The 26,026-nt window shown below is 40.4% G+C and overlaps 1 protein-coding gene across 4 annotated transcripts in view; it reads left to right on the forward strand.

The window, feature by feature from the left end:
* Positions 1-25,622, forward strand: part of LOC122809309 (guanylate-binding protein 1-like) — a 713,173-nt gene extending 687,551 nt beyond the window's left edge. For all 4 annotated transcript variants that reach the window (XM_044080701.1, XM_044080704.1, XM_044080703.1 and 1 more), the window contains one exon: positions 24,174-25,622. In XM_044080701.1, the coding sequence (XP_043936636.1) occupies positions 24,174-24,296 (123 nt within the window). In that variant the 3' untranslated portion in view covers positions 24,297-25,622. The remainder of the gene's footprint in view (positions 1-24,173) is intronic.
* Positions 25,623-26,026: the final 404 nt, after the last annotated feature.

Genomic DNA, 26,026 nt, shown 5'->3' on the forward strand with positions numbered 1-26,026 from the left:
CTGTTTGCACCCAGAATGTTATTAACGAAATACAGACAGATTTCTGAATGTGGACTCACAAATTGCTGATTAAATGCCTGTCATCTCCCCTATTCCCCTACATAACACCTCTCTACATCTATACCCTAATGTCACATATTATCTCAAGAGTCTTCTTTCATGCTGTTCTGTCACAGTTGATCATACTTGCAGAGGAATCCCCTTATAGGCAGACATGTGTGCACGTGCTTACACTCGCACACACGTGTGCACGTGCACTCTTACACACTTCCTCTTCGTGGCAAGTGCTGATGTCCTCAAAAACACTGCTATAATTCCTTATCTTCCCAGCACCCCTATCAATTTTATTTCCCTTGTATTCTGAAGCATTACTAATGTATGTTCAGCTTCTTAATTTATTTGCACATCCTCTAGTTGATTACTGTTTATAGCTGAGTACCCTGTGTTTCCCTTCTCTGGTTGTTCGTTACTCCACGTGCTTTTCAGTACTATCCCTGTCTCATAAGTGCATCAAACATAATCTGAACTCTACAGTGCTTTGTGGTGCCATTCATGAGTTTTTCATGTTTCTTAAGGTCGTCATTTATGTGTAAGAAATTCCTTGCCCCAGACATTTTCAGCAGTCACCAGAGTTCATCACAAATCACATCTGCCCTTTAGAAACCCCCCAACCTGTGTATGACTATAACTATCTAAGCTATACTGAGACCAAGAGTAGACACGCTACATACATTTTTCCCATTCCCCTCTATTCCACTTCCCTTTATCACTTCATTTCTGGACTTGATGCTGTGTTTGCCTTGTTTCTGTTATTCACCCAAAGGTAGGGTAGTTCAAGACTACATTCACTTGTTGGTGGTTTGCCCCCCTTACACTTGGCCAATTTTTAAAATTTTTTTGTCAAACTGAAGTTGAATGAAGGTATATAAAGTGAGGTAAGGCACTGTATTACAGTTTTAAATAACTTCTGCAATATCAGGACGTGTTGTTGGACAAGGTGTTAAAGTACAAGATCCTTTCACTGGCAGTGTTGATTGGATCTGTGGCAATCTTATGTACAGACTGTTTGACTTTCTGCTTAGAAAAGGGCATGTCACACAACTCCATTTACCAGTCTTCCCTTACTTAGCCAAGATCAGGAGCTTCCATAGTACCCTTTAGATTATATATCATTAAATCCTACTGTTACATAAAGTATAGTTAGTGTGAGCTTTTGAACAGAGTTTTATGACTCACATATTTGGTAAAGGTTATGCTACAAAGTGATGTTGATTAATTTGTATGTGACATTAACGTTTGCATTAAACTCACACGTGTTTATAAAGGGCATAAACTCCATTTGGCAGAATGTAGGGTGGATAGAGGGGGATTCAAACTGCAGTAGACTGTCATTTAAATAATTAATAAGTCTGGGGTGTGAGTCATGTGACCTGGGCAGGGTATCTGGACAAGAGTAAAGCTATGAAGTGAAAGCATCTCTGTAGTGTGCTTCCATGTGCTCTCCTAAACAGTCATTTAAACTTAATATTTGCATTCAGATCTGTAATGGTGTCAGACATTTGGGGTACTTTTTTGTTTGCTTGTTGGTTGATTTATTTTTTTGGTTCTGGCTTTAGCCTTAGTGTACTGCTGATGATGATTCTGTCCTGGTCACTTCTTACATTAAGACTGAGTAGAATTCATATAAAAAAGAGCTGAAATGAAATGACCAACCAATGACAATTACAGCCTGCTGAGATCCACTTCCCCAGGGACAGATAGGCTGCTCCAAGCTCCCCCACTCCCCCACTGGTGAGCCAAGCCATTTCTATCAGTAAGAAGTAATTACCCAGCCCAGGAACTACACTGTAGAGCCAGAATACAGCAAATACTGGTCTTAACTAGTCGAGCTAGTCGGGGAGCACAAAAGAAGGAAAATTTTTTGTTTTTTTTTTGAAAGAACACACAGAAATGCAGTCAATGAAGTAAAAGTCATAACACAGGTACAGGCATAACACCTTACAGCAGCAGCCTTAACAATAAATTAAAAAAAAAAAATTATCAAAAACCAAGATATCAAAAATACTACTACTTTTAACAGATACTTTAGAATACAGCAGCAGCACAAAAAAAACAGTTGTATCTAATTAAATAAAAGCCCAGAGGACAATGCAGCAGATAAAAAAAAAATTAAAACTTAAATCAGGAGGAAAGTGGTCGCTTCTTTCAGTTCTCTGTAGCCAGGACCCCTCTGCATGCCATGTGCTCCACTTCCTCTGACATTCATCTGACATTTTCATAATTCAGTGGAAAATCCAAAATCATTTGTTTTTACTGCATAGTCATTCTGAATTTTACTCTCATTTAATTTAATATGATTTGCACTTGATAGAATCACAAATGTTTTTTTTTTTCACTTTGTTGATAACCCTACAACCACCCACTCTTCTGATGTTTCAGGGGAACCTCTTTAAAACTAGAGTCTCAAATTGCTTGTTTTGACTTGTGCCTTGCTGTGATTTGCCATTTAGGCAAGCCAAAAAGGCCTCAGTGTGCCATATTTCTTCATATTTGGCCTGTAAAGAAAAAAACAGAACCCTTACAATATGGGTGTTTCTAATATTCTTTCATAGCTGTGTGGGATGCTCAGTGCAGAAGTGACATATTCTTCCATCAAGGCACGTTTGTGAGCTATATCCACCTGTCTGCCCCTAGATCCACCACTGTCTGCCCCTAGATCTACCACTTCCTACATGTTTTGAGGTCAGGCAGCTTAGCAAAGGTGTCCTACATATTAGGCCAAAAGGAAAATGTATACTTCCTCCTTGGGGCCTAAATTATATATTGGAAAAGCTGATTATTCATATTTTTGAACTTGCGTCTTCTTCCCCTTTAAAATTCTGTACCTGGAAGACAATTTTATTAGTTGCACATACCTCAGCTAAAAAGATGTCAGAATTGCAAGCCCTTATGGCATCTCCCTCTTTCCTGGTTTTCAAGAAGGCAGGGTGTCCCTTATGAGCAATCCTTCCTTTATGGTTAAGATTGGCATAATGGTTAAGGTGTTTACCTTGCAGATCTAAGGTTCAAGGTTTGATTTTCATCTTTGAGAGAAATTGTCTAGGCTTAAAATGGCCTACAAAGGCAGCTAGCTTAATACTTGCCTATAAATCTATAAGATGAAAAATGAAAAACTGTCTGCAGGTTTGAATGATAAAAATGTAGTACACAGTCAAATTTTTGCATTGTAATGATGCTGGAGATATGTAGAAGTGGGTTACTACACAGAGATGTGAGATCGTGTGTGTATGTATGCATGTTGGGGGGACTTAAGAACATTTGAGATGGCACCTGGCTTGTGTGGGTGTGAGTAGTGCCGAATCTAATGTAGTACAAGTGCAGTCAGATGCTAGGTGCAGAATGCAGAACTCAGGGAGAAATGTGTATATTTAGAAATCTTCTGTAAGTACAGAATGTGACTAATATTCTCAAAAAAGTACACAAATATGTTTGCAGTCTTAGACGGGGTTAACTAAATGGTAAAATCACTGCCTCGTTGTTTCATGTTCCAGAGTACACTTCTGTCTTCTGATCTGTGTCTGCGTTGAGTTTACATTTTCTCAAAATGTCTGTATGAGTTCTGTCTGGGTACTGCAGTTTCGTCCTGAAGTCATGCTAGTGAATTAGCTACCTTATTCAATTCACATACCCATTTAATAAAAGATAGCTTGATAGATATATAGATGGATGGATGAAAATAAGACAGGCTGAATACCGTATAAATATAGCATCTGAAGCAGTGCATATTCCACACGTGGTGCACATTATACATTGCTAAAACTGAGCAAGAACTAAAGCAAAAGGAGCATCTTAGTGTAAAAGTAATGAAGGGTGAACCTGTGCAATGGATTAATAGTATGTTGATATCGCTCAAAGAGGACATAATCAGAATTTGATCCACAAGATTTTAATAAATTAATTAAGAAGTAGCATTATCCACTTCAAGGTGTTGAAGAAGTGGTTGTAGCCATGACTATTTCTTAGATTTTTATTAGGACTGTATACAAATCAAAATTTTGGCAGATTAGGTTGATGAAACTAGATCCAAAACATGTATACATAATATGTCCTTAGGCAGATACAGAATCTAAAGGCTACCTTTTGGGATATCATCAATGTCTGATGTGTTCCAACAAGCTGTAGCAAACATGAAGAACTAGAAAGAAGTTGTTACATTCTTTATGTCGTTCACATGTGGGTTTGTATAAAGGAAGAACATAGCAGGTGACTAATCAAGTTGAATTCACTGAAGCTGCATAGTTTGAAACTCAGGAAAACCAAATGCCAAGTAGGTGTCACTCTTCTGAAGTACATGTGCACAACCCGACAGGCAATCAAACATGTTTGTAAATTCTAACTATTATTGATGGAATAATGTACTCATCATTACTAACTAAGTTTAGTTGTGTTTTACATACTCTGCTAGTAATAAGCTTGTATCTGTAAATCCTGGAATCATCTATCTAAGACTTTTCAGCAAGAGTGACTGTTTTCAGAAGTATCCCCTAACAATTGTTGCATGTAAGTAATGTGAGTGGAGGTACACAGTATTCACCTGCAGGCTAACAGAGTCAAGGTTTTGCAGTTCAATCTTAGCAACTACTTCTGCAAAACACACTGGCATACATAATACACAACTGTGTACTATGTCTACGGAACATTATGCAAGGAAGGATTGTGCCACCATGTTATTAATTTGAGCTGGGTATATTAGCAGCAGTAATGATATGACAAGTTATCAAACATTGTGTGCATGGCTGCTTTGTGCACACTAGTATGAGGCATTGTTTATTATACACTTGTCAGAGATCAGTTTACCATTACAAAAGCTACTAGAGAATGATGCATTAAGATGAAGCTGGTCAGCAGATTAAGAAAATAGTTTTGATTTGCTGAAGATGTCTGTGGCCATAGCATCAACACTGAAATAATATGTTTTAACACTACTTAAAACCCTACAAACTAATGTAAGTCAGCAAGTGCCAGGAGAAATTCTGTTACAGAAACATAAATTTGTTGATTACACATCAAGGGCATTGACTGCTGTACAGATGTGATGAATACAAATAGAAAATAAAATGCTACCAGGCCTTCAGATGTCAAAATATCCGACTACATATATGGGCAAAATCATTCTGGAGTCTGACCCCAAGCCACTTCAAACTATGTTTTAAGAGTCTTTATATAAAATACCTTCAAATTTACAAAGAATGCACTATAGGTGTTTTACTTGCAGTTGCAGTGTATGTCAAGGAAGCTTATACACATCACAAGTACTCCCATCAGAGCACGTCTTCTGGAATGTAATGAAGATTTCTTAAGAAAAAACAAGTAATCTCCATGGTATCCCTGAAGTCTCAAAACAACCCACTAAAGTGTAGTGGGTCCAAAAACAAAACAGTGTAAGAAATTCTCTGTGTGGAAGATTTTCAGTCCATATATTTCTAGTTAATCACTGTATATTAATCAGATCAGACAACAGTAGTAGAAGTAGCGAATGTAAACTCATCTTAAGTCAAAACAAAAAGTAATAATAGAAAATATATAATTGTACAGCATTACTAAGTGTTCAAAAGTAATCCAAGCAAGGCAGGCAGTCTGTTTCCAGTCGAAAACCCTTTATTAAGTACACAGACTACTTAATATAAGTATTTAAGTATTATATACTTAATGTAAGTAATTAATAATTTAATAATGTTGGTCAGAAATGTCAGAGCAGATAGGAGTTTTGCAAAACTGTGAAGTTTGAAAGTTGCACTGTAATAGGAATCCTAAGGGAAAAATACTGGAACTGTTTGAAATAATTTTGGATCCGATATGTTTCAGTTTGATTATCGAATCACTATAAATAATTATTCTAAATATCCGTTCCAAAGTTCAGTTAAAGGATACACTATGGGATTCAAAGAGACTGTCACTGCTAGCTTTAGTTTAGTTTTAATTGGCTAATGTGGGTGGGTCAATTAGCAGAGAAAAGTTAGTGGCTAATTACCATGTCTTGACTTGAAGAGTGCGAAATCAGATGTGACTGCACTAGTGATATCCATACTAGCCCATGCACCGTGGTAGCATAGGTACCCCTAAACATGCATGTGTGAGCATAGGCACCCCCTAAACATGCACGCATGCACCATATGCAGACACACTCTCCAAATGAAACACATGTAAGACCTACACACTTACTCATATTCATGGAAGTACTGACACACTTGCACATGCGCTACAACAATGAGGCACTTGAGTCCTGCAGGGTGACCACCCAATCATACATACACACACACACACACACACACACACACACACACACACACACACGCACAGCTGCATTCATGCTGTACAAACAGGCACACACACTTCCACACAGATACAGAACCTCATGGCTCTGCAATACAATGTAGTTGCAGTATGAGCCACAACTGGTCCATCAGGAGAATGAGTGACTGCTGTTAAAAGATGGTTTTAACTTTTCCTCCTAGACAAAAAATTAACTTGGTAGATTATCAGAATCACTACCCGTGGTGGTGGTGCTGCGGTAGCGTTGTCGCCTCACAGTAAGACACTGTCCGGTTCGATTCTCAGCTAGAGCGTCTTCTGCGTGGAGACATGCGTGAATGGGCGTACCTTTGTTGAAGGTTGTGTGTCAGGGCTGGTAACTAGGCACATAAAAATCAACTACCAATCATTAGCGGACCGGAGTTCCACTGTGGCGACCCCTAACCGGGAAAAGCTGAAAGACACAACAAGATTATCAGAATCATTGTGCCGCATTAGTGCTGTCAGCTCCATTTCTGGAGGGCAGCATATAACTAATTTGCATTAGCCACTATCTCAGTTTCTTCACTTCACCAGTAAGACCCCTTTCTATGCTATAGCTGCTGCAAGCAGAAAGCAGTGGCGGGAGAATGGACTCTACATTGCTCAGGATTACTACAATGTGGATATTTTGGAGTTCAAGCTTCCACATTGTTGTAAGCCTTTCTGAATCAATGAGACAGTGAGCATAAATGCTATTAGTGTTCTAAAGAGCATATTCTTAAAATAAGGAATACAGGAAACTGACATCTGAGAGTGGACATCAGTTTATTATTTAATAGCCTTGTAGTGAATAATTGACCATCAGCTTACTTGCATGGTTAACAAGTTTTCTGCAGACAGTGTAATTATGACTAAAATATATACAGCAGTAAAATTATGCTCAGTTGTTGGAAGGAAGCCTATTTAAACTTCAATCCAATCCATATTTCTTTCTCAATCAGATCCTTTACTACTTGTCTACTGTCACTATGAATTAAATTGTAACCATCTGCTAGATGAATATATTTTTTTGTTAGGATTATAGGACAGTAGACTAAAACAAGGTCAAAATCAGACCATTCAAGAAGGTATGAGTCTAACCTCCTTATAGACTCTTACACTTCTTGTAATATCAGTTGAAAGATTCTGAACCTCAGTGTGCAATATACAGTCATCTGTGTTTAAACCTGCGCCAACAGATAGTTAGGTCAACCTTTTCTAGTTGGCTCTACCCACACTGTTCACCCTCACTATGCTCAGACTTACTTAACTACCCTACCCCACAATTCTCACCCACCTCCAGTTATTCTACCTTTATACTTCCACACACTAATCACAACCCCTACCATCCACCAGTCAAATCTCCCCACCAATACACATTACTCTGAGCCATATTATCCTCCAGTCAGAGCTCTTACTCTTTTATCACCTTTCTCTCTCTCTCTCTCACTTCCAAACTTCAAGTCAGTCCCTTTGTTTCTCATACTGCCTCTCCAATTAGACTACACCTATTCAAACTCCACCCTTACTTCATCTGCAACTTGCCCTCCTGTACTTAAATATATTAGTTTACATTATTCTTGCCTTAATTACCCTCATTTTTTTCACTTCTGTAACAAAACGACATACCTTTACATTCTAACACCATAACTTGTCTACAGACTCTTGACACTTCCATATTCTCTCACTTCTCTGTACTGTCTTTTCTCTTACAGATACCTTCATGAATTCAAGTCTAATAGAATTTCACTTAAAGTACTGCTAATTAATCCACTCACCCAGAAAGATCCTTTAAAAAACAAGACAGTGACAAAATTATTGCTCTACTTCTCACTAAACTTTAACTCACTATCTTTATTTGACTATGTTCACCCCATCCCAGGTCCAAACAACACAAATCTTCCATATAATACTGCTGTTATGTATCAATCCATCCAACTCTTTTCCTCCATATCAAAACAAAAGCTCTAGCATTCTCTCTTTAAATGCACATGTAAGAAGTCTTAGTAATAAAATTCAAGAACTACATGCTTGTATTGCCTACTACACCCCTGGCATACTTATCACTACTAAAACATGATTAAAAAAACAAGTAGCTAATCAACAAATACGACCTCCTGGTTACAACATCCTTAAACCTAGATAGGATGTACAACCACATATATGACATCAGGAAGATGAATCAACTTAATGCATTAGCTAAGCACATTGCAGTCCATACAGACCATGGTTTTAAGTTTAGAGCTTTACAGTTGGTTGTTAATAACAAGCGGGGTGGTGATAATATGAATTATTTAGAGTCAGTGGAATTATGTTGGATTTTTAAGTTGAGAGCGCTTGTGGAACCGGGTCTTAATCTATTTGTTAGTATTAATCTGTTTTGGCTGCACGTAGATAGGTAGATAGAAAACAGTAGTATCTAAATAAATTAATTAATGCTGTTTTTGTACATAATATTACATTTATTTATTATATTTATAATTATTTTTATTTAATTTATATACTATATATATGATTATTTCTTTTATTTTTCCTTCTTTTTATCTTGACTTAGGAAATACTTATTGTAATAAGATTAATAGAAAATGAAGTTTATTGTGATATAACCATGAAAGGGTTTTAAACATGATGTAAAAGTATAGATATATAATGAATGATTTGGTGACTAGAGAACCACAATGGGTTAATTAGACTTGATTGATTGATTATTTATATGTGTTAACTAATTTGTGATGTAATGAATACATATATATATATATATATATATATATATATATATATATATATATATATATACTTTGAAATTAATCAGTTTGATGAAATCTGATGAAGCGTGCCTTGGCAGCACGTGAAAGCACTTATTTTATATATCTGGAATAAATTTGTATATGTTTTACTTCGTGGTGGTCCTTTCCTGTTGTTTTTGGATATTTGGTATTTTATTTCTGAAGGTGGACCTTTGGACAGCAGCAATACCTTCATCTTCCATTCCAACATCCCTAAACCTAAACAAAAAAGAGCAGGGAGAGTTGTGATTATATTTAAAAACTCACTTAACATTATACCCTCTCCTAATAACATTCCCATCTTCCCATTGCTGAACTGCTAACATCTATACTTAAACTAAACAACTAAGAAAAAGATAAGTATTGCTGCAGTTTATATTTCCCAAGCAGCAATGCAACCACAGTAGAATATATACTTAACTGGTTTCATCATAACATCAATTCTGAAGCCATTATACTAGAAGACCTTAACACTGATTGGAAATCCTGCAACTCAAACTACAAACCTCAACCAATTAATCTATATGGTTTCTCAAAATCATAACTACTCCCACTAGAATAGACTAGTAAAGTAGTAGATAGTCAATACCTGACTAGATACTCACCAACAATCCTAAAAACATTCATACAACACGCTCATTGACTGAACCATAATTGACCACATGCCCACATTGCTCTTAGACACCAAAGGGGATCCAGTGTCTGTCTGCCTGGGATGACATGCTGGACAAGCCACGCTGCTTCGCAAGGGACGGCTTGCACCTGTCACCCCTGGGATTCCGGATATTGGCAAAGGCTCTTGCCACCCCCATAGTGCCTTTTTTAGGCAAGGCTCAAATTCTAAACCTACCACCCTAGAACACAAAAAAGGAAAAAAACTAAGGGTAATGCTGCTCAATGCCAGAAGTCTAAATCTCAAAATGCACGCACTCGAGGCCCTTCTCAGTATGGAGAACATCGATGTCTGTGCTGTGACAGAAACCTGGTTCAAGGCTCCTGAGAGCACCCCAGCGCTATCAGGTTTTACCTCATATCATGCGTTCCGGACCCAAAATCTGGACAATACCAAGAAAGGAGGGGGGGTATCCATATTCATCAAGGACACCCACACCTCAAGACTGGTGGCAACACACGATGCATCGGAGACCATCCAGGTGCAATTAACCATAGGCAAGACTGCTCTGCAAATTGTAGCATGTTACAGGCCACCCTCACAAACTCAGGAACCTCACATGGCCTTCCTGAAAACACTAGAGGGGATAAATGTATCACCAAACACCATCATACTAGGTGACTTCAATTACCCTAATATAGACTGGGAACACTACTCAAGCCCAAACACCCTAGCCCAAAAGTTCCTGGAATTCATAAACTCAAATGCCATGGAACAACTAGTCACCATCCCCACAAGAGGAGATAACATACTTGATCTCATCATCACGAACATGGGAGCACAATGTTCAACACCGGAGGTGTACCCCTCACTGGTGAGATCAGACCACAAACTAATCTCGCTGGAGGTCCTCATCCCACCCCCACCTGAAATAAAAAAGACCACAGTAAAGAACTTCTTAAAAGCCGACTTCACACTTCTAAAGACTAGTGTGGTCTCCTTTAAGGCCCCCGAGCCGGCGGAAAACAGTACTCAAGCCGCTGAATCACTTACAAATGTCTTCTACCAGCACCTGCAGGACTGCATGGATAAGGCAATCCCAAGCAAAACAAAGACTCTTTGTACCAAAGGCAAGCGCCCAGTCTGGTGGACCCCAGCCATAAACAAACTCTACAACAAAAGGAGGAAGCTACTACAAGATAGAGCAAAATCCTTAAAAGGTAAGACACCCTTGATCACTATAAGTAAAAAACTAAGAGCTCTCATAAAATCATCCAAAGCAAATTTCGAGAGAAAAATAGCTAAAGACTCAAAAGACAATCATAAGGCCTTCTTTAGCTATGTTAGAAACCTGGGAGGAAACTCCCAGATATGCTCAGAGCTAGTTCAAAATGATGTGAAGATTACTGATCCTACAGACATTGCCAACATACTGGCTGACAGGTTCAGTGCAAACTTCTCTTCCCTCCCCCAAAAGGAGAGATATCTATACCAAACGATTGCAGCCCCCAAACATCTCCAGCGCCCAAGTGAGAACTGCTCTCTCCAAAGCAAAAACACAGCATCCATGGGACCTGATGGTGTCCCCGGCTGTGTGCTCCATGAACTCAATGAGGAATTAAACCCACAGCTAGGACAGCTGTTTAATCAAAGTCTTACCTCTGGATACGCACTCCAGGAGTGGCGCACTGCAACTGTGGTACCACTTCACAAAGGCGGTGCCTCCACCGACCCTGGAAATTACCGCCCATTAGCTTGACAAGCCTTATCTGCAAAGCCATGGAGAGGATCATAATGGACCTCATAAATAAAGACATAGGAATTTGCAGACTTTGGATCCAACCCAGTTTGGCTTTGTCAAAGGCAGATCATGCCTTTTAAACTTGGTTGACTTTTTCAAACAGTCACCAAAGCCATTGATGAGGGAAAGGCAGTCCATACAGCCTACCTCGATCTGGCTAAGGCCTTCGATACAATACCCCATTCGGTATCATTGAAAAACTCATCAGCTTAAATGTCAACCCATACATCACAAGATGGGTTGCAAACTGGCTGAGTGACAGAACCCACAGGGTCAGAGCTGCTGGCGCCATGTCAGACTCAAAGCCTGTCACAAGTGGTGTCCCACAGGGCTCAGTCCTGGGCCCACTCTTGTTTGGCATCTACTTTTCCAAGTACAAGCAAACACAGGAGGGTTATGGCTGACAAAGTTTGCAGATGACTGCAAACTGGGCCATAGTAGAAAACACATCTGACACAGATATCCTTCAGAAGGGTCTCACAGAAACGGATAACTGGTGCCAGAGCCACGGCCTAAAGTTAAATGCCAAAAAATGCATAGTCATACCCTTCGGGAAAAACAAGGCTACCCCTAGCTACCAAATAGGTGGAAATCCACTGAGCACAGAAGAAGTTATCAGGGACCTGGGGACCCAGGTTGATAGTAGTCTGTCATTCGACACCCATGTAGCTAAAGTAGTTAGGAAGACCTTCTACATTGCCCACCTTATCATGAAGGGATTCTCATCTAGATCAAGGGAGGTCATAGTCTCCCTTTACTCATCACTCATCAGACCAATGATTGAGTACAATGCCCCATTCGGAATGTATCTGACCCGACACTTGCAGCAGCTGGAGAGGCCACAAAAGTTCCTCACCAAAAGGATAAAGGGTCTCAAAAATCTGTCCTATGCTGCCCGACTGAAAGAACTCCAGCTCTATTCAGTCGCCTACCGCTTGCACAGAGGTGACCTTTGCCTAACATACAAGGCCATGTCAAACCCAGATTTGATGAATATGCTTCACCTCAAAAAATCTAGATCCATCAGAGCCACAAGGGCGGGAGATTTAAACCTTGACACGGCTATTAATAGGACGTGCTGGAGGGATAGATTCATCACCCAAAGACTCCCTATGCTGTGGAACAAAATCCCGGTACATGTGAGGCAGAGCACCTCGCTGGCCTTGTTCAAGAGAAATCTTGACCAATGGATGGGAGATCGCAGATATACCCCAGGGATTACCTCAGTGTCACTGCTCGACAGAGGCACAGCAAAATAATGGGTATAGTTCCCCATACTAAAGGGGTGGCGTAAGCCACAAAACGATGGGCTAGGCTTGTAAATGCCCTCGGGCAGATAGCCTAGTATGAACCTATGAACCTATGAACCTATAACACCAGTGAGAAGAAAATAACCTACTACAATGTGTGCAACCTATCTTCCCTCAGTACAGAAACGTCTACTGTGATATTGCAGAAATATTAATGGACACCCCTAAAAACCTTCCCACTTAATGATGCTGTCACCTGTTTAGCTCTACTTTCTTTAACATATTAAATCAGCAAGCCACTCTTCGTGTGACAGTTCTGTATTATATATTTGTTTACCACTGTAAGGACCAGTTACTCTTCCTGTTAGCTATTTGCTAGCCATTTAGTGCATAAAGAAATCTGACGAGCAAATCTGCAGTTTCACTGCTGTCTATAACAAAGTAGGTGTTTGTATTGGGACACTGACGTACAAACATTTCTGTTAGTTTAATTAAGGTATGAATAAAATGCATTTGTTTTTTAAGCAAGTAGCTTTCCAAGACTAAATTTCCCATTTTCAAGAGAGTTTGAATATCAAAATGAAGGTAACTGACTTGCACAGAAATCAGCATAACTCTACATGAATTCTGAGTTTCTCTCTTGTATCCAGAGTATTAATATTAAAATGTCATGTGAAGTGTATATAAACCAACTTGTAAAATTGTCACAGAGCAATGTAGTATGCACTGAAATTTCACTAATAGTGTGTTCAGGAGAAAAAACATAGTACATTCCTATTTGTTTATAAGTATACTGACTTTCCACAAATAAGGAAGTGGAGAGCTTTGATCCTCTACCCCAGTGACCTTCAAAGGTCTATTTACAAGATCTATGAACTATGGAATGCCATCAAAAATGTCATATCCCTGGTACCGCTGCTTTTATCTGCATACCTTAATGCCACAACAGGTCCTAGTGGAGACTGGCCATTCGTAGTCCGTGACCACCGCAGCATTGTTGGATTTCTCAATGAATAGATTCATGCTATGCAGTTCCATTGTGATGTCTGACATAAATCTGCTAAGCAAAACTGGTTGGCCATCATTGAACCTAGTGCATTACCCTAGGTACCAGCTTCTTTCCGGATCTTTCCCCTCTAAGTGCCTGTCAGGAGTACCTAAGCATACTGACAGGCTATGTTATAGTGAAACACATGTGTGTGTCTTCTGATTTGGCTTAATATCATACTTTGGAAGTGATTGCTACTTTTTATGATAAAGGTGCATTTTTCCCTGGATGTCTTCCAGTGAGTATGAATGCAGATATTTCTCCCTCTGCTTCTGGTTGCCAACCTGTTCACTAGCTGCTTCAGCATTTTGAGATTCATCCCATAACCATTTTCCCACTAAGCACCCATAAGGTGCTATCTAGAAGCCTTCCTCGTGGATGAGGAATGTCAGCTATATTTGCTTCCCTTGTTGTTGTTGATCGTGACCTGTGTACAGAACTGGATCCATCTGGAGCCATAAAACTGCTGTGGGAAGCCAGACTGCTTCCCAGCTTTAAAAGGAATCTCAGTGCAGAAACACATCCATCCTGCCCTACTGAAATGTTTTTATCACCTTCCCTTCTGGGACAGAAGTAAGGTTAACAATCTTGTAGTCCTCCAGACCCTTTATAAACCGATGTCTATATAAGGAGTCTACTGTTGCTAGTCCCTATACACACTGGTTTATTAAAAAAAGCTGTACATTTCAGCCCAAGAAAAGTTTGAAGACTCTGCTCTGTCCCTCCTAGAAGTCACTTGAAGTGTTCATTTCAGGAGTCTCATATGTGATATAACTATTGATCCATTAGAAGTGACCACAGGAAGGTGTCCATCTTTTGATCTAAATTCCAGAGCTTTCATGTAGATCTCCTCCTCTTGCAGCTGGTCTTTACTACAGGACCAGGAGGACATCAGTTAAAGCAAGACTGAAAAGCAAGACAAGCCTGTGTCATTTTTAGTTCACTTTTTTGCTGCAAGAAACAATCTCTGTATGTTCATCAGGCTCTTCTAGGCATCCTGCAGCTGGTCTTCACCCCGAGGCCAGAATATCAGTTAATCCAAGACTGAAGGGAAACAAGCCTTTGTCATTTTCAGTTCTGATTGTGCTGCAAGAAACAATCATCTTTAAGTTCATCAATCTCTTCGAGGCACCTCAGAATAATAAATACCCACCTGGAGACCATTTCCAATCTGTTTGTTTTAATATACTATAGTTTGCATATAGACTGGGTGGATGCAAGTCCCTGAAATCTGTGTCATCTTAACACGTGCACCAGTGGAAGACAAATTCCACCAGAAGACTGCTACTACTACTACTACTGTATCACTTTTGTTTGGAAGATAGCCACTGCATTCCTGTAAGCACTATCCTACTTTTATTAAAACTACTCCATTGAGGCGTAAAAAATGTAGGCCTTCCTTGAGCACAAAAAGCTGTTGTCACTGGCAAAAGGGGTGTCTGCCATCTGGTTTAGAAGACCCTATCTTATTGTTACAGAGAGAAAAAAACTCCAGAAATAGAAAAACCAAAGACAGTAACCATGGTGGATTTTGCAGTTATATGGCCTCTATTTTACTTGACGTTTTACTATTTTATTGATTTATTTCAAGTTTTTTATATTATGTGTTATAAGTATTGTTACTATTGTTTTGCAGAAAGCAGATAAATAAAGTGAAATGAGGCTAAATTTGAAAATGAAGTTGGTATAATTCCTTGGCTCTACCAGGCATAACCAAGAATGTGCTGTGGAAGAATGTCAAATACCATTTACCTAGTAGAACTTCATTGAGTTGCTGTGTATTGCTTTCCTCTCCTGACCATTCCTCAAATACCTATGCAGTATTTGAACTCTGCTCACCTGTATTTCAGACATTGTGTTAATAAGATATCAGGTAGGTAAAATGCTCAGCTTGTAATTCCAGCAAGCTTTTTGCCCTGTTATCAACTAATGTCTATTGAGTCCACTCTCTCTCTAAAACAACGCTTTACAATCTAAACTAATCATTTGATGTTCTTCATGTTTCACTGTTGCAGTCATCACCTGTGGGTTATCCCTGCTGTGGTAGCCCTCGGCCGGCCTGAATACCAGAGTCATTGCTTTTGTGTGCCAGCTGCTGTCGCCTGTAGTCTGACGTCAGGTCATCAGTGCTATAAGGCAAGGCAGCTGACGTCATTACATCAGTCTTTCTTGCCGTGGAGCCCATAGCAGAAGCAGTTCACATGAGTGTCATTACCAGAAGTCGAATTTCCACAGAAAACGTCTAAAGCTAAGTACCCTTTTTCTTGCTCTAACTGATATCCGGAAAAGTTAACAATTGTCTTGCCTGTGGAAAGCAGATCCCACACCAAGACTTTCATTCTTACTGCATCACTTGTTTAGGCCCAGACGATTATGTCCCTAATTGCTGGTTCTGTGCCCTCTTTAATGCGAGAACCATTCACCATAGAGCTCTTTTTGTAGACAATTATTTTTGTATTCCATCTTTGAATTCCAATATGGCGTCCATCAGCCAACAATCTGCTGACATTCCGAAAAAATGTAAAGACAGAGACAGGCCACACAAGGCTAAGCCTTCCAATGATGCTACCGCTAAGCTAGTCGTCAGTTTTCCGGAATTCAGTGAGGCTCTTTTGCAGCTCCTGATGCTCGACCCGCTTTCTATGCAGGCCTCTGCCTAGACCCTTTCAGAGTCCAGTATGCCACATTAATCCACTTCGTCTTCCGAGCCTTTGGCTGTCTCTGCCTCGGTTGGGTCCAGAGCAATGACGCAGGCACCGGTTTCTGAGGAGGCTGTTTGCACTACCGATTCTAGACAAAAAAACAACGTCTTCTCTTACGACTACCATTTCTCAGAGACCAACGGATTCTCTCAGGTCTCGAAGCCAGGCCACTCCTAGGAAATCTGCTTTTGTCCACCATCTTGCTACTGCTCCCCCACCCCAAGCTCAAATGCTTAAAATAGTAGAGGATCTCATCTCCCTTATCTGAGGTACTCAAGCCCCCACTCCAAAAAGGAAAAGGCTTCCTTCTCCAGAAATTTTGACAGACCAAGAGTCTGAGGAATCTTATTATTCTACCTTTGAAGAGGAACAGCAGCCCTTAACTGTTTATGAGGATTCAGATGCAGAGGAATCCATCCCCTCTGCCTCCCCTCCAGAGGACCTCTCCTTCAGGGAAACCCTTCACTCCCTCAGGGAACATTTTCAGTGGGAATCTCAGGACTACCCACAGTCAAAGAAATGACTTAGAGAGTTTCTGGACCTGCCCCAGCACAGACCCCTGGCCATCCCACCTATTCTAGAAGTGGTGGATGATGTTTTCCTTGAATCCAGTTTAGCCCCTGATGCCCTGCCTCCTGATCCAGCTAAACCTGACAGGTACTACAGAATACCGGATTCTCACAAATACCTGTACAGGAACCCTGCTGCAGACCTTGAGTTCAATGCACAGGGACCCAAAGGAGCTAAGACTAGTTGTGCCAAGAATCCTCTTCCTTCTGATGAAGACTCGAGAGCTCTGGACAGATGAGGTAAGAAAGTATACACCACTGCAACCTTAGCTATCAGAGCACTCAATTATCAGTTCCATATGTTAAAATAACAACAACACACTTTGGAACAATTAAAACAGAAGATTACCTCTCCTGATGGTGCCAACTCAAAAGAGCTGGCAGAATTACTACACTCTGCTTGTCAAGTGGCCAAGCACTCATTACAATGTGGATATGATGCCGTAGAAGGCTCTAGCAGGGCAGCAGTGACAGAATCTGTTATTAGAAGACATGCATGACTGAAGGAACAACCTCTTCCTGATCATTTCAAGTCTAAACTTATTGATGCACCCCTAGATAAGGAACGCCTGCTTGCGGAAAAAGCAGAAGAGGTACTTAAAAAGACGGAAGACAAAGCAAAATCTATGAAAACAGTAAAAGATGTCTTTCAAGTTCGACCACCCAGATTCAGCAGGAACTTCCCCCCTCTAAGCACTGGGCCTTCCATGCACTCAGCAGACAGGGCCAAAGTAAGCCCTGCAGGGACACGACATCTAGGCCCCTATCCCAGGGCCAGCAAAGAAGCAAACAATGGATCACGTCTTCCTCTAAGGCAGGAAGTTCTAAGCCAAGCTTCTATGGTAAACACTCACAACGACTCTCCCTCCTCCCTCTGCCCTCCTTTCACTCATCTAAAACTAGAAGGAAGGCTCACCCTCTTCAAAGACAATTCAGTCTCTATAACCAAGGACCAATGGGTATTAAAAATCTGGATGACTGCCTCATTCAGGTGAACAGCAAAGAAAAGTTGCCCCAGGATCTTCTTTTTGTCAAAAAACTCCTAACTTCCCTAGGGTTCACCATCAATGAGAAAAAAATCAAAACAAAACCCCACCAGGGAAATTGTTTTCCTGGGAGCTGTGCTAGACACAGCAACCCTAATGGCCTTCCTATCCCCAGAAAAGCAGAGCTTTATGCCTCTCTACTTCACCCAGCTGCTTACAGCTACAAGGAAGTTCCTGCAAGCCCTGGGATACATGGCATCTTGCATCCTTCTCATCCCTCTCGCCAGGCTTCACATGAGAAAGTTTCAGTGGTACTTAAAGAAACTTTGGTGTCAGCACTCTCAGTCGCTAGAGACCACTCTCCCACTGATTCCTTGCATAAGAGATGAATTTCTCTGGTGGGCAGAGGCCTGTGCCATTGACAAGGGTCTTCCCTTCATCCTCCACCCTTCCGGACAGATCATCACCACCGATGCCACAGACATAGCTTGGGGTGCTCATGTACCAGGCAGGTGTACCCAATGCCTTTGGAATGCCCAGCAACTTCACTTCCACATCAACGAGAAAGAAATTATGGCAGTGCAAAATGCTCTGACTTCCTTCCAACCCTATCTCAGGCCAGGGGTCCTCCTTATAAAAACAAAGAACACCACAGTAATGTGGTACATCAACAAGCAGGGGGCACCCAATCTTACCCCCTGTGCAGATTAGCCATGAGTCTGTGGCTTACAGCCACCTCCATGGATCTACACCTAATTGCCCAATACTTACCAGGGATCAACAACAAACAGGCAGACCACCTAAGCAGAAACTTACTGGACACCCGTGATTGGCAGCTCCACAGAGAACTCTCTCTCTGCAAATCACCCAGGAGTGGGGGACCACAGAGGTGGACCTCTTTGCCTTGCACCTCAGCCACCAGATGCACAAGTTTTGCACCAGAGAGCATCACCTCCTAGTATGGAAGGTGGATGCCTTGACCTTCCCCTGGAGCTCCCTCTTTGTGTACACATACCCTCCTCTGCCCCTTATACCCAAGGTTATGATCAAAATAAGAGAGGAGAGACCAAAGGCCACCCTCATCTCTCCAGATTGGCCCAGGCAGTATTGGTACCCCTTACTATGCAGTCTGACCTTACAGACCCCAAAGCTGCTTCCCCTAAGGTCAGACCTCTTGACCCAGTAGAGGAGGAAGGTACTGCACCCAGATGTAAAGACTCTCAAACTTTCAGCATGGCTCATACACTAAAAACTAACAAGAAGTCACTGTTAAGCAAACAGGTCCTGGACATCATCACAGAGGCCAGAAGGCCCAACACAAGAAAATCTTATGCAGGAAAATGGAAAAGATTCTGCTCTTGGAAGCAATCAAAAGGGGGCAGTACCTCCCAACCTTCCATCCCTCTCATCCTGGATTACTTAGCAGAGTTGCTCAATAGTGGTCTCTCCTTCTCCTCTATTAAAATTCATGCCTCGGTCATCTATGCCCATTATGATTCAGATCACCCCTCTTCTCTCATCCTTTGATTAAGCAATTCCTCAGAGGGGCTTCTAATATCATACCTTCCAGAAGACCTCCTACTCCACCCTGGGACCTGAATTATGTGTAAAAAAAACTAACCTTACCTCCTTTTGAACTTGCCGCTTCAACAGAATTGAAATACCTCTCCTGGAAGACTGCCTTCCTACTGTCACCTCAGCCAGAAGGGTCTCAGAACATCAAGCTCTCATGACTGTCGAGCCCTTCATAATTTTACAGCAAACAGAGTCTCCCTGAGGACTAATCCCTCCTTTATGCCCAAGGTGGTATCTGATGTGACGCTTGACCAGGCCATACACTTTCCCAACCCTCAAAACAAAGGGGAAAGAATTCTACACACATTAGACGTGCACAGATAACTCAAATACTATCTGGACCACACTAAGCTATTCAGAAAAACTGACCAGCTTCTTGTAAGCTTTGCCCCGGGACAGAGGGAAAGCCCATCTCCAAACAAACCATTTCCAAATGGATTTCACACTGCATCCATTTTTGCTACAGACTACATGGGAAACCCATCCCAAAGTTGATCCGTACCCACTCCACTAGGGCAATTTCCACTTCCACTGCCTTCCTCAGAGGAGTACCCACTTCCACTGCCTTCCTCAGAGGAGTACCTACCAGGGACATATTGGAAGTGGCCACCTGGACCTTTGTCCATACCTTTACAAAGCATTACCACCTATCTCTCTTTTCTAAGTCTAGGGCAGGGTTTTCCTCTGCAATTCTGCAGGGCCTCCTGACCCATACCGAGGACTCTACCTATCCTTCCACACTTTACCTCATCTTTGGGAATCCTCCCACAGGTGATGGCTGCAACAGTGAAACACGAAGAACATAGTACAGTTGTGTACACTTACCATAAATGTATATGTTTGATTGTATTCACTGTTGCAATCTTGGTTTCCCTCCCTCCCCCTTTTCACATCTTCCCCTAGTGATTCACATGCTTCCCAAGGTGGCTCTTAGCCACCAGGACCACTTCTCTCTTTTCCCTTGTGCTTCTGATTGGTTAGGTCAAGAAAAACTGATGTAATCATATCAGCTGCCTTGCTTTATAACACTGATGACCTGACGTCAGACTACAGGTGACAGCAGCCGGCACACAAAAACATTAACTCTGGTGTGGAGGGCTACCACAGCAGGGATTAACCCACAGGTAATGACTGCAACAGTAAATACACTTGAACATCTACATTTATGGTAAGTGTACACAACTGTACTTTGCAAACAGTCTTACGAAGTGAGTGATGCCTTTCTCTAATAAAGGAGGACTGCACCCCAAAACTGAAAGACATGTTTTTTCAGCAAATCTTGAACTTTTCTGCATCATTAATGTCGCTGTATCAAAGTAAATGCTTATTCTTATTTTCTTCATTTGTTATACCCCAAAAACACCACTCCACGAGCCAACTCACCAAGGATAGAAAAAACACACTAAACAACTGGAAAAACTGTCACCATCCACTTTTACTGTGTTCCTAGTACTTCGGGATCAAGCCTTCCAGGGAATAATCATACAGAAGAATGGTGTACTTTATATACATTTCAGTAAATTCATTATTCAATTCAGTTATACAAAAATTGATAAATTAATCAGTGAGATAAGAACATTTAAATCTTAAGTGCATCCTGAGCAATTAAAGTGTTTCAGAAACATTTAAAGTGCATCAAAACATTTAAAGTGGAACCCCTTATATTCCTATTGCATTTAACATAATAATTTAAAAAGTTCATACAATGCACCTATACATCTTTAGATTAACAAATACTTAAATATTTTACCCTAAATCATTCATCCTATATGTCTATGCATTTTTAGAATAATACATACTGAAACATTTCATCCTATGCATATAAATCTAACTCCATATTAAGCCCATGGGGCCACAAAGTTCCAAAATTAATAATATATCTACTTTCCATCCTTAACAAAATAGGGCGGCCACTGTGGTGCAGTGGTTAGCATTGCTGCCTCACAGCAAGAGGTTCTCCGGTTCAATCCTCGGCTGGGGTGCCTTCTGTGCGGAGTCTGCATGTCCTCCCTGTGGTCGCGTGGGTTTCCTCCGGGTGCTCCGGTTTCCTCCCACATCCCAAAGACATGCTGTAGGTGGATTGGACACTCTAAATTGGCCCTAGGTGTGAGTGTGTGCGTGTATGCGCCTTCTGTGGAAGGTTGGGCGCCGGGCTGGCAACTCGACACCGTAAAACTGCACTGCCAATCATGAGAGGACAAGGTGATCTGCTGTGGCAAACCCTAACTGGTAAAAGCCGAAAGAAGAAGAAGAAGATCCTTAACAAAATGCGCCCATATTCTATGCCTTGTACTGCAAAAGGTTTGGTAAAATTAACTGAAAAGAGGCTGCCACGGCTAGCATGATTTTATTTTACAGTCAATGCCTTCATCTTTCATGATGTAATTTTAGAGAGAGAGAGAACAAAATCTTTATGATGATGAGATCCGTTACTGTGGTCCCCCCCCCCCCCATCAATTTACAACAGTGCTGTGACTGCCTACTTTTCACTGTCAGCATCAATCTGCATTTTTAATTACTTTGCTTCCTTTGATTTTTCATTAGTGGCCAGCTCTGTTACAGCATTTTAAGAATGTTTGAATGACAGGCTTAAAAATATAGCAGAGATAATTGTTCTTTTCAAAGTGGCCAGCTATGTTACATCATTTTAAGGAATGTTTGAATGACAGGCTTAAAAATATAGCAGAGATAATTGTTCTTTTCAAAGTAACAACTGTAGTTCAGTGTTCAAGTGTAAGAAATCTGACCCCTGTGGTTAATAATTCACAGTTTTAAATATTATATCTAGAGTTAAAGTATTTGATGATAATCTTCTTTCCCCAACTCACTGACCTGTCTCAACAAAACAATGTATACAATGCAAAATGCTGGAATAAAATACCAGAAGAAACATGCACTTTTTCAGAAGTTACAGTGTAGAAAAAATGCAAAATCAAATACTGGCAGAAAGTAAGAAGACTGAGATGGACGTATTTTCTTTCTTCCTTTGTGGCACTGGGGGCTTGATTAAAGAGAAAGATATTTGCATGTGAAATCTAAGCTTGAAAGCCCTATCTTTGTTCAGACTTCAGTTTATGTTATTTATTTTATCTGAGGTGTGATGCTGGCAGTCTGTAACTGATCAGGTATATTTTAAATGCCATTGTTTGAGGCATTGCTTTCTTAATGGCTCTGTAGTTGGGATAAGTGACCTAACTTACTCTGTCACTCTTAGTAGCCTTTGTGATGTAACAGATGAGACAAATGTAGGAAAGAAAGGCGAACATAATTATTAAATGATGCTTTGTCTGTATGTGAAGTGTTTATTGTTGGATTACAGGGAAGGAAAATCACTTTTTGGAAAGAAAAAATTGACATTTGGGTGAAGTTCTCCTATAACCTAAACAATAGATGGCATAACAACCAGTTTCCTTGCTTTTACATTTTCCCCATACTAATAGGGTTACCACCTGTCCCACTTTGCAAGGGACAGTCCCTCTTTGGGCAGTTGTCTTCTGCAAAGAAATTGAATCAGTGGCAAATGTCCTGAGATTTTAGGGCAAACATATTTCCTATATTTTATGTAATAGTTGCATAAAACAGTTATTCTGTATCTGAAACACCTAAATGCTATAAGAAACAGAATAAGCAACTCAAATGCTACAAAAATAAGCTTTTATTTAGGCAAAAAAATGAAGTTCTGTCCTTTGTTCTGGCCATGAGTATGTTTTGCACTGCAAAGTTTGACATTTGTACCAAAGATGTCCCACTTTGGCCATTTGAAAAGGTGTCAACCCTACATACTAGCTGACTGACTGCCTGAAATGCCTCATTTGGCATTATGTTCAGTAGGTAAAGTTGCTTGTCTTGCTCTGTTACATAACTGAGTTAGGGATAAAATGCAGACATTTGTTGTGTGCTGTCATTATAATGGAAGGTGTGCTTTTATACAATCAAAGGTCTTGTATTGTGAAAGTGAAATTAATAGACTAAACAAAAAAACTGAAGGGGAAGGAACTGTAAAGTTTGCACTGTCTCTTTGTGCTGAGGAAAAAAAAGTCTAAGGGAAAAAAAACATACAGGTGCAGTCACAGTATTTTTTTTTAAATTTAAATTTCTGGAGTATAGGGAAGTATTTACATTTGAATGTTATCAGTGTTTTCCATCACATGTTATGAGTCCAGCTTCACAGTAGTAGTATGACATTAAAAGGATCTGTAGTTCTAAACACATGCATACTCATCTTAGTTCTGTAACCATCCATGTGGACAGGAAATTGTTTAGTGCAAACAATAAGTCCTACAGTTTTTGTTAACAAAGGTGGAGGTTCTTGTAGCAAGCTCGTTTGTTGGTGTAAGTGTAGTTCTACAGTTTGGTCAATGTATGGGAATACAAAACCTTCAGAGGGCCAGGAGTCTCCCTGCATGTAGGGTCATGCCATATTGTATGTTTTGTCAGTATTAATTGCTTACTTGGCACTTTTGTGGCTTCAGTTAACTCTTTTTTTTTTTTTTTTTTTTTTTTCTTTCAGGAACAGAGAGCCATGCTTGAAAATGGTTTCCGAGACCAAGCTAACAGACTGGAACGAGAGATTCAAGCTCTTCGACAGGAAACAAGGCAGACTAGGTCAAGAGGTTTTTGCTCTGTTATGTAGGATACATTTTAGGACTTACTATCAGATCATTTTAATGCCTATTTTGAGAAGAACAGAGTTTTATTCTTCCCAGCTTACAAGTGCTGCCTGCAACCAAACATCTTTAATACTGCAGTAAACACATTCTCCAGACTGATATTTTAACGTCACTCTGAAGTGCAAAATATAACAAACATGCTTTTATTGCTTACATTTGTTTCTTTAAACTATTTTACTATTAAAGACATACTTACCTGATATCTAACTGACCACATGCCTTAGATAATAGTAGCCAATTTTCTGATGAACTCGGGGGGGGGGGGGGGGTAAGTGGTGAAAGGGAAGGAGGTTAAAATAAATACAAGCTTCATATGCTGGGATTCATTTCCCAAATAGAGGATAGTATGTAAAGATTATGCTGTAAAAGCAGTGATGCCACAGCTCACTTGAGAGGTGTACATGAAACTGAACAGCATGTTGAGCAAGGGTTTCAGAAGGTTCTTCAGATCACAGAGTTAATGCGCATCACTGGTAATTATACCAGATAAACCTTATTTATTTTTGACACTGGAGGTAAAGAAAACATTATTAACAGAGAACTTGCAGTTAGCAGTGAGAGGATGTAGTCTGACTAGAGTGGTGTTAGAAAAGCAGAGCAGATAGTGCTGCTTGCATCCTATGTGAGGAGGTAATCTTTGTGATAATGATTCATTTATTGGATTTTTAGTGTCAGCTGCACATCCTGAAACCATACCTCTCAACTTCTTTACTCAAGAATTTTGGACAAAAGAGGGTAAAACCCTGACTACAGCCCAGGTGAACTGGGGATGATTAGTGGCTTGGGCATCTGATGGCGTGACATGGGAGGATTGGTGTGCCTATTGTAGGGTAAAGTGATTTTACTAGGCCTGATGCTTTGAGTTCTAGTGGAGGCTGGGATTTGTAGTCATGGGGGGGTGCAGACTGTGAGACAGAGGTAGGCGGAGCTATACTGCAGTCACGTCTTCATGATGCCTCTCATTGTTTCCCAGCCTATTGAAACAGACTTCTGCAGAATGGATGGAGAATAGGCCATAAACAATCCCATACAGGCTGCATTATGGCAGTCTTCTTTGGCCCTTCTAATCAAAAGAATGTCTGCAGGTGAACCCTGTGCCCTAGCTAGTAGTTGGTGAGTTGCTCTGTGTACAGGTGTGGTGTCCCACTGAGGATCATGCAGGGTCACCTGAAAGGTGGCGGCGAACATCAGAAGTGGATAACAGAGTGCAAGTATCAGGGACTTGAAATCAGCAGAGGAAGGATAAAAAAAAAAAATTCTGTCCAAAGCCAAAAATAATAGTGGAGGCCCAAAATCAGGGACAATTTTTAAATATTATCTCTCTTATTCACTTAAGTTAATAGAACAACAAGTTTTCCATCAGCATGTATTTTACCAACAATAAGAAGTACAGAACTTTAACTAGCACATTATTGGCTAACTGAAATCTGAGCGATTTAACAGAAAATGAAATAAATTACAAATGACAAGGCAAACATATGAGGTTAAACCTGGGATAGTTTAAGATATATGCCTGAAACATTTTGCTGCCACTTTAGCCAAACACTGTCATACGTAAATGAAGAAATTTTATTAACTGTCATCACTTCTAAGGTCCAACTAATTAGGATTAGTAGTAAAGGAAGCATCTTTGTAACACAAACAGATAGCTAAAATAACTAGAACCTTTGACAAGTATTTTGTACAGAAGAGT

This window comes from Protopterus annectens, chromosome 8.part0 (assembly GCF_019279795.1).
Source record: "Protopterus annectens isolate FY-2018-M chromosome 8.part0, PAN1.0, whole genome shotgun sequence".
NCBI lineage: Eukaryota > Metazoa > Chordata > Ceratodontiformes > Protopteridae > Protopterus > Protopterus annectens.